This window comes from Carassius carassius, chromosome 24, assembly GCF_963082965.1.
Source record: "Carassius carassius chromosome 24, fCarCar2.1, whole genome shotgun sequence".
Taxonomy (NCBI): Eukaryota; Metazoa; Chordata; class Actinopteri; order Cypriniformes; family Cyprinidae; genus Carassius; species Carassius carassius.
The window spans coordinates 18,097,027-18,107,157 of NC_081778.1; the positions used below are offsets into that span (position 1 = coordinate 18,097,027).

Here is a 10,131-nt window from a genome sequence, read left to right on the forward strand (position 1 = left end):
GAGGTCCAAGTGTTTTCTTGTTTGGATGCATTTGTGAGATAGATTTAAGAAATTTTCAATTTTCTATTATATATTTCTAGCTTGAAGCCTGTTAAGTGAATCATTAGATGAGTTTAATGTCTCATGCATCACAGAAACAATAAAGTAAAGTGAACTAAGAGATTTATAAAAATTAATCCGAAGTGAATCGTCAGCAAAAAGGACGCAGGGCAGGAACTGACAGATTAAGTGTTTACTGACTTGAATAAATGAAACAAACTGATGGGCAAAGCAGATTTAGCTGAGATAAGAGTGAATATTGGAAAGCAGACAAGGGTCCACAAAGACGATAGCTCAACAGAAGGATGATGATGATAAGAAGGATGGCGATGATGAAGCCAGACGAAAGCAGATGAGTAGCGCAGGTAGGTAGCCAGGTATGTTGTGTAGTACAGGGGTTCTCAAACCTCTCTATTTATTACCCCCAGCGCGGCACGTTTTGTTTGTCTCCCAATATCTGACACCCATTTCAGGTCTCGCATGAGCTGATGAGTTGTGTGATAGATGAGGCATACAAAATGTGCAGCGCTGGGGTTACTCCAGGACAGGTTTGAGAACCGTTGGTGTAGAGTAACAACAAGACCAGACGGTGACGTGGTGCACTGTGAGGGATTATAAAGTGTGACCTGATGAGTGTATAGGCAGGTGCAGTGAATCAGAATTCCAGCGATTGTGAATGAGTGGGTGGAGCTGCAGGATTTGGCATGGCTGGTGACTCCGTGACAGTAATATGGCAGATGTATGAACGCAAGTCCCACGTTACAGTTAAATTTACCCTTTAATAAACATTTACCAGATGTTTAGCATTAGCTAATTTACTCAGATTATCTTGCAAAATGTTTTAAAACATTTTTTGTTATTAAAACAAGCATTGTTTATGATACCATTATTTAATATGTTGTTAACACGCAATCTTCACAAAAAGTTTTAGAGTTTTCAGTCCCTCCCTTTTCAAGTTGACAAGTTCTATTTTTGTAGAATGCCCGTATAGCCGCCAAGTGAACCAAGTGAATTTTTTTAACAGAAGGCATCCAGTCTGGTGTCACTGGAAGGCCCCTTGATTTAGTAAGTACTGTACTGTCTCTGAGCATGTGGGAAGATTATGCAAGGACCTGTGTTACCTAGGTAACAAGGACAGGGTCTACATATGTCTCAAGGCTTCCACGTTGAGAATTTGAGTCATGCGTTATGTCAGAGTGTAACTGCATATTCATGTGAACAAATGTTTTTTGTTGTTGTTCTTTTTGTAATCAGTTTTATACCTTTTGACATTTTATTTTCTGTGTGTAGCAAGAAATTCAAGGCAAAATTACTGTTTCACCTTTAAATCAATGGACATTTGACAACATACGAAGTTGAACTCTATGTAAGTTAAATAGTTAGTTGTAATAGTTAATGGAATAAATAGTTGTCATATTTAGATGATTAATAGACAATATGTCCAGGACATATGACATTTGTTTGTTTGCATGGCCCAATTGATTGCAAAACGAAATAGGCTGAAAAATAAGATGAATCACAAAGTCTGTTTAACTGCAAAGAAATCATACAATCACAGAGTTATTTGTAGTACTATCTTGAACTGGACCCCAATTACTTTAAAAATGTTTTCTTTTGTGTTCCACAGAAGAAAGAATGTGATACAGGTTAGGAACGACATGAGGGTGAGTAACTGACAGAACTTTCAATTTTGGATGAGCGATCGTTTTCAAGAACTGTACTTCATTGTACTCATTCATAGACAGCCAAATCTTTCTAAATGTAAAATGATTTTCCATGTCTTTCAGAGCCAGTATTTAATTGAGCCAAAAAAACTAACAAAAAAAAAACTTCTGCTGAGAATACAACTTGAGGAGTGAGGACAAGAATGGCTGAAGCAGCAGCTTAAGAACTTTACAAGCACAGACATGAAGAACATCTTCTTTGATTTCTTTAACTACTGCCAAGGAGTTGAGGAGGACAACATTCACTGGTCAAAAGTGCTGAATGCTTAATAAAAGCGAAACACCAGATTGCATGGTCACTATATCTGAGGCTTCCAGTAAGGAATGCAATAACATTCTCTGTATCACACACTCAAAAGGCTTAATACTAAGCACAAAGGAAGGCTACAGCCTTAAGAGTGGATTTGGCAGTCTAACAGAGAGAGGACACATAAGAAAACACACAAATAGTAATTATAAAACCAAGCTATCATAATGCAATTACTAGATCTTCTGTCTCTAATCACTGTTACTGCTTTGCCGCAGAAGTACTGGAAATTGTTTAACCCATATGCAGAAACAGAATCAGAGCAAACCATGTGAAAATGGATTTTCTCCTTGCTTTTGCTTGACCACTTGCTACCACTTGTAGATTTCTAGATAAGTTGCCTTTCACTTTTAAAATCTGTTAAGAATATGTCTAATTTGGAATGGCCTATTTGAATAAATACATACTATAATCTTTTATCCTATCTTTCACAGTACCGTATAGCTCTGGCAAACTGTGCATCCTTTGATTTACCAGCAGCTGCCACTGAATAATGCCCCCAGTCAGTCTTTTTTTTTCCTGAAAATTAGTTCATTAATAATTAATTACAGGTTTAAATCAAATCATCACATAACAGACAGAGAGTTCAACATATAGAAATGAAAAATAGTTTTGCTGCATTTCCCACAGTGTTGTCATCAAATCTGTCCCCTTTGAGATGGACCTCCCATCCATTCTCATCTCAGCACCTTCTGTTATAACGGACATTAAAGTTTCCATTCTCCTGCAGCTGGATCTGTAATTAAAGCTTCTGCCAGAGAGCCATGAGTCACATCCACATAGTTAGATGCCTGTAAGTGTGTAAACTTGGGAAATATTAAACATTAATCACCTGACAGGCATTGAGACATTGATACGGTTGGTCAGCACTTTTGAAATGTGTTAACAGTCTGCTCTAAATTCAGAGAATGTCTGGCCTCGAATTGAGGAATATATTTATTACACACACACACAAACACTTGAAGGTTTTATTTTAAAAAAATAACTAGTAATTTCACTAGTTTCACTATAGGCTCAGTCATTCTATGGCTCTAACAACTGGCAATAAATAAACCCAAAATAAAGAAATCAGAAGAAAAACATACATTTGGGCTATAAGGAAGTCAGTATCATTTGAATGTAATGACATCAGTGTTGTATTAAGCTACAATTTAACACTAGCCTATATGCTGCAGTCTTAGGGTAATAAAGACAGAATAATAGCGAAGAAGTCTAAAATACCAATTAGGATTTTATTGCTGTTTTGAGAGCACTGTTCCTTGCTATTGTCGTTTTGATCATCGATTTGGAAGAGCAGACTCATTTTGCAAAATCTCAGACTGAACATCATTCTTGGATGATGAGAAACCCAACCCCATGTTATTTTCAACTGCATAGCCAATCAGATCACACCAATCACAGTCACCATGGCACTTTGATTGGCTACCGATGACATCATTACTACAGAAAGTAAAACACATCACCAATTAATAGATAGAAAGCTTTCCAATAAGCCAATCAGCTTGTTGTTTGGAAGCCCCTGACAACATGCCTTAGAGGCTGACTGAGTCCTTACTGTGTCTCTCGCCCTTCAGACCACACAGACATCTCAAAAACACAAAAACATACACTTGTGCGAATACATGCATGCACGTTTATAGTATACCTGCCAACATTCAAATTCATTAACAGAGTTTTGAAAAGACCAGAACAGAGACACACCTGATGAATACTTTAGCTTGACATCCTTCTACAGAAGGGATTTAAAAAATAATAATTATAGATATGAGCCAGCATGATCAAAATAGAAGCATTAGGATATCTGGTGTTCCCCACACAGAGCCGTGGCTCATACTGACGTCATATAGTTGCCATAACATTCTGAGTCTGACTTGTGAGACAAATAAAGTCAGGTTGAGTGTGGCTGGGCACTACTCACTGATAACTGCAGTGTAACACCAGTGATACCATTCTGATAGTGACAGGTTTTACAAGGCAGCAGGTTCAAAGTGATAGAAATTGAGAATATCTGAGTGAGCGATGAGGGTCTGTGTTGGAGAAAGCCAGCTGTAGGGCCTACAGTAACACAATCAACATTTCATTATGCACTCATAAATCATAAGAAATCCTAAGCCCAGACAAAGCTTTTCAGTGGAAATGATGAAAGAAAGGCCAGTTTAGGCAATTTGATATACAATAACCAGGGGCGTTTCGTCCGAGGAGGCAAGGGAGGCAATGTCTCCTCAAAATATTGGATGAGAAAATAATGACATTACAAACATAAATCGCAAATATTAGAAATATTACAAATATTACTAAATATGGCATTAAAAGTATAAAAGTCACTAATTTTAATGAAGTTAAACTGTCAAACAGCGACACCCGCAGGTAAAGTTACAGCAGAGGCTTGCCTCCCTTCAGTCCATAGACTTTCAACAAGGAGTGCCTTGACTTTTCTGAGTTGTAAATGAGAATGAATTGGGGAAAGTCATGTGAGAGGCAATGCCTCCATCGCGTTATGATTGAATGTGACCGTTTCATGCAATAAATCCCGCCTTTTGTTTTCTTGCTAGCTTTTGTCCTGAATTATGAAAACTAGATACCACAGAGCTTTTATGATGATGACCCGAAAATAAGTCAACTATTAAAAAGAACAGCTGAACAACAGTTCACAAATAACAAATATTGGTAACATTTTACAATGATGTCATTTAATGTGTTAACTATCATGAACAAACAACGAACATATATTACAGTATTTATTAGTCTTTGTTTGCATTAGTTAATAAATACAGTCGTTGACTGTTAGTTCATGTTAGTTCACAGTGCATAAACTAATGTTAACAAACACAACTTTTGATTTTAATAATGCATTAGTAAATGTTGAAATTAATATTAACTAAGATTAATAAATGCTGTAGATGTAGGTTATTGTTTATTGTTAGTTCATGTTAACTAATGTAATTAACTAATGTTAACTAATTAAACCTTACTGTTAATTGTTTCCAAAATATTGTTTAATTTTTGTTACTGCCTTTAGTTATTATTTTGGAAAAAAAATATAAAAATGCATAAAAACACTATGAAAATGTATAATTAGTAATATATATATATATAATTATTATTATTATTTTTTTAATAGGCTAATATTTATTTAACCAGGAAAATGTGACAACATAAAAGTGTAACAGGGCTATAAATATCTGCCTCCTCATTTTAAAACACCACAGCAGGCCACTGCTAGGCTACATATTATTTATTTTCCAACACTGCTGTAAAATTAACCAATGGTTTTCACGGGTAGGACACCAAACTTAAGTGTTTTCAGGTCCACGTCGAATTTACACTCAAACTATCACGAAAACGCTATTTTATTATGCAAATCCATTAAAAGGGATAGTTCACCCAAAATTTAAAATCCTGTCATCATTTACTCACCCTCATGTCATTTTAAACCTGCATTTTTCTATGGAAAACACACACACACACAAAGATTCTGAAGACAGTTGTGGTTACCATGCATACATTAGACACATATTATTTTGAGTTGTACAGAAAAACGAAGTATATGTTAAGAAAAACGTGGAGGTATATAAATTATGACAATTTTCATTTTGGGTAGAACTACCTCTTTAAGTGGAATTCTAGAAGATATAAGCAGGGGCGCTGCACAAGATCCCGGGCCCTATGCATAGGCAGTCCTAATGGGCCCCCCTCCCCTTGAAAATATATATTCCAGACTTTTCAAGGGCCCTCTCTTCCTTTGGGGCCCTGGTAATCAGTACTGGTTTTACCCCCAGTCCAGCGCTCCTGGATATAAGTCTGATATAATAGAATGTTGCGATCCAACAGAAATAACAATACGTTATGGGAGCTGTGCAGTGATATAGTGCACACTTCACAGCTGTTACGAACCAGAAGCCATGACTGGAACTATCCGTTTCATTAACATTTTGTCTTTAAAAATACAGACCATGAGCGATCACAGTTTGACACGTTCAGTTTCCAAAGGTAGTTTGCATCGCAAGTCAGCGCTCTCACTCCATCTACTTGAGACTCATGTCAACTGCTATGGGTGCCAAAAGTCACAAAAACTTTCCTCCATGTAGACTGCCGTTCAATCTTTGTTCACATTATTCGTCTTGATTTTATTAATTTAATTTAAGGATGATACCAATACAATGCAAATGGTTACTGTCCTGCTTCAATTAATGTAATTTAATAGGAAACTGAATTTGTTTTAGAAGTCTTCATAAAATAAATAAATAAAGATACACCATATACCAGTACCATATTGGTTGAGTTTTATTTAAAAAAAAATGTTTAGTAGGGCATTTTTATTTTTATTTATCAGTTATCTTTACATGTATTTTCATCACTCTGAAGTTTATTATTACTCAGTCCTTTTATAGGACTGAGTAATAATAAACTTCACAGTGATGCATATATAATATTAATAATAATTATAATAATACATTTTGTGTTAATAAAGGGTTTCAAGTGCTTTTCAAATATTTGCTGACACAGTTTTCCCACATTCTGACTGTTACAACTATATGGAGATGAACCTAATGCAACCTACTTTGAATCTACAGATGTTAACACAATTTCAGAAAATGAAACCATATTTCATGTGCTGTAAATCCCTGTATAAACATCTATTCAAAGCATTGTCATTGGTATAAATGGTCAATCTATAAACAGAGACAACACAGAAGGGTTTCTCTGGGGCATAATTGAATTATTTTGATTTGGCCATATCTAAACAATCCAAAAGGGAAATCTAACTGATAAAGAATTAGGCAACTTAAAGTTGACCTGCTCAACTCAGAAGCTTATAATAGGGCAGAACATAGTGTTGAAAAATGCATGCAGTGAAAAACATTTCCTGGCATTTTCAAGATTTTAAAGGCCATAAAGTAGGGACCGATAATTAGGTACAAAACATTCATCTGAAATACAAATCCAGTCAGTAGATTAGGATATATAACCAAACTATATAGCCTTTTGAGAAATGTTCATTCCTGCTCAAATTCCATTTGTCAAAGAATGTTCTTAGTAAATATTCTGATCAATAATCCACATTCATTAACAGAGAGAGATAGAGATTAAAAGCATGTACCAGAGGACGTTCAAGTATTGTGAGGCAGGAGCATTTATAAATTATCTTATTTTGGCACAAGAAAAATATTCAAAGATATAGTGTCAACACAGATTATTAAAAAACACTTTTGAGAAAGCAGTTCATGCTTATAAGATAGTGTCCAAAGAAGATGGATGAGAATTACTGGAAATTCCGTGTTCAGCTCTTAAAGTGACCGTTCTTCGAGAGGCCTATAGCTTTAGTTCAGTTCAGTATGTAACACTGCAGCTAGTTCACTCTCTTTTGTTTACAAGCTTGTTTTTGCATCACAGTGTCGTTGGTGTTGACAAAGTTATCTAAGCCTATTTCTCTTGACCACAATGGTTCCGGCCACAATGTCATACACAGTCCTGTTGTGCTGAAAGAAAAGAAGTGTGATGAACGCTGGAAAGAAGAAAGCGATGGAGAAGTTCTTGTTTAACGCTCTCACGGTTGACCTACAAGAAAATCAAAATACAAGTTTAAAAATGACATTTTGGAAAAAGGTCAAATATTTAAAAAGAAAGAGAGTGATGTTAACAGCAACACTGACGCAGAAAGCGTGACGTTAGTCGCTGGTACCACAAGAACGCGGTTTGGCTGAACCAGGACGGAGCTGTCACATGTCACCACTCGTAAGCCAATGAGGAACTTCCCTGGTGTCGCTCCACCAGCCCCCCAAATACATATGATCTGAAATCAATCAAAAACAGTTATACAGGTCTTCATGAATTATTTCAGCAGATTAAATCAACTGTTTGAACTAACCTCATAAAAGCAAACTAATATCCTGTACACTAGAGCCACAAGCATCATTTTCTGCAATTCCTCCATTGATGTGTCCTCATCAATCTCCTCTACAATGAAGTGAATGGCAAACTTTGAGATGTCCCTAAAATTGACGATAAATTTTTTTTTTTTTTTTTTGGTTAATGACAAAATTAGCAATATGTTGTGTGTGTGTACATGCATACAGCGTGAGCAATACGTTAGGAAATATAAAGAATAAAATTTCAGACTTACTTCATTCCACTCAAGTGGACAATACTGAGGATAATTGTAGCTTTAATGAAAAAAAGAATAAAGAAATCCACCATTTCTGCCAAGAACCGTTGGAAAGGAGAGGGAATATAATATTCCCTACCTAAACAAAACACATTGTAGACATGAACTGTTTTTGTAAAGTGGATCATTCTTATCATCATATGTCTTAATATATAGGCCAAAATAAAAAATCTTAACATTTTCAAAGATTAGAATAATATTTGCTTCACAATTACCTGATCATTCTAATATAAAACTGGCGATTATAAGGAATTGTGTTTTTTCATCTAGCCTTTCACAAATTAAAAAGTCTCAAACAACACGTTTTCATGTGAATGTTTTAATTCGTAATCATTTCATAGTTTTTTCCCCCTTGTTTCCACAATTTCACATTCTACCTGGTTTTTCTTTTACAATAAACATTTTAACTAACATTACGCAATTGTGCTGTTTATATCACTATAAAATACTCGTTCTATTCTGTTAGACATTGTGTTAATTGTTAATTATTAATGCTCACATAATAATAAAACCATAATAAATGAAGTTGAATAGCCTGAGTTTGACAAAAGCATATTTCTGGAAGTCAGGTGTACCACATTACTGAAATACTTACTTTATAACGAGAATAACCCAAGTGTTAACATTGTACAGATCATATGAATAAAACGAAATTATTCTACACTAACTGAAATGCATAAACTAAACGCAAAATCCAAGACGGCTTGTCCAAGAGGATGTTAGATTCACCATTAGGGAAGCGGTTAATGATCAACCCAATACAACAGCTAGCCTGGCAGTATTAACAACAACAACAAAAAAAGATAAGACGTTATTCATCTGATATTATCACCTGGCTGTTGCGCATCTCCATTAGGCTGCTGTAGTTGTTGTTGTGGCCGCTGCGCGTGCGCTGTGGCGGGCGCTCGAGAACTCTGTCCGCTCGCGTTCGCAGCAACAGCAGGAAAACCAAACGGGCTGCTAAACCAATTGCGAAGGTCTCCGTTAGTCATTTCTGCACCCCATGTCGTCCCCCCAGGCGTTTCATTTGCTCCTTGTGTTGACAAACACGGCGGGAAGGAAAGCGCAGACATGGCTATCCAGCTCTGCCAGTTCATATAGCTGTAGTAGTACTGCCACATCCACTCCTGTAATCTTTCGCAGTACTCCGTGGTGGTGACAGCGGAGGCTGTGTCTTGCTTGCCCTGGGCACAGGGCTTGTGAATCGGTGTTTTCATGTTTTCAGCGTCCCAGGTTCTACTGTTTCTTGCCGACAATTTGTCTTTATCACGAGCGTTTTCCTCTAACTCCGCCATGACACCTATGTTTCGTGACGAAGTCGGTATCGATTTAATCAACTTCCGGCAACATTTCTGCACGCAAAATAAAAGTGATGGAAGATATTAGCATAACAAAGAGGTAACTCTTCTTACCTTTTCAACTGCCCAGAGGTGTATTTAGCTAAGAATTGGTAGATTTCATCATCATTAATATTAGTAGTAGTAGTATTTGTATTATTATTATTATTGTTCTCAAATTATTCAAAATCATAGAAAATGGATGACAGTAGATACTTGTGTACAGTGAACATTGTTCTTTATACTTAAAAAAGCTGATATTTATTTACTAGCTATTTTTCTTAATGTTGTAGCTATTTTACTATTAAACTGCACTTTTAAAATAAAATTGCAAATATAAAGATAATTTGATTATAAATATGCCCTACTTTAAAATGTCATGCTTAATTCAATTTGTTTCTTGCTGTGTCTTTTGTAATAATTTGTGAAATTTACAAGCAATTTGAAAATTGTTGCACCTCCAATTAAATTTTTTTTAGCTATTTTACTGATATCTGTTTTGCCTGATTTACGTCTAGGCTTATGTGCCATTAAGCAAATAGTTCAGTTTAACTTATA

The 10,131-nt window shown here is 35.8% G+C and overlaps 1 protein-coding gene across 1 annotated transcript; it reads right to left on the reverse strand.

The window, feature by feature from the left end:
• Window positions 1-6,871: 6,871 nt before the first annotated feature.
• Window positions 6,872-9,572, reverse strand: LOC132103054 (protein FAM8A1-like). The gene is made up of 5 exons (XM_059507862.1): window positions 9,069-9,572; window positions 8,195-8,315; window positions 7,940-8,063; window positions 7,725-7,864; window positions 6,872-7,629 (listed from the first exon to the last, which is right to left on the reverse strand). The coding sequence occupies exons 1-5, from the start codon at window positions 9,529-9,531 to the stop codon at window positions 7,485-7,487; spliced, it is 993 nt and encodes a 330-aa protein (XP_059363845.1). The 5' UTR covers window positions 9,532-9,572; the 3' UTR covers window positions 6,872-7,484.
• Window positions 9,573-10,131: the final 559 nt, after the last annotated feature.

Excerpts from the sequence above, each read along its gene's own strand:
- LOC132103054 (XM_059507862.1), bottom strand. The coding sequence starts at position 9,531 with ATGGCGGAGTTAGAGGAAAACGCTCGTGATAAAGACAAATTGTCGGCA. Across the intron at positions 8,316-9,068 it reads TGGAGATGCGCAACAGCCAG|GTAGGGAATATTATATTCCC; the intron begins GTGATAATATCA and ends TGTTTTGTTTAG. Across the intron at positions 7,865-7,939 it reads TATTAGTTTGCTTTTATGAG|ATCATATGTATTTGGGGGGC; the intron begins GTTAGTTCAAAC and ends GATTGATTTCAG.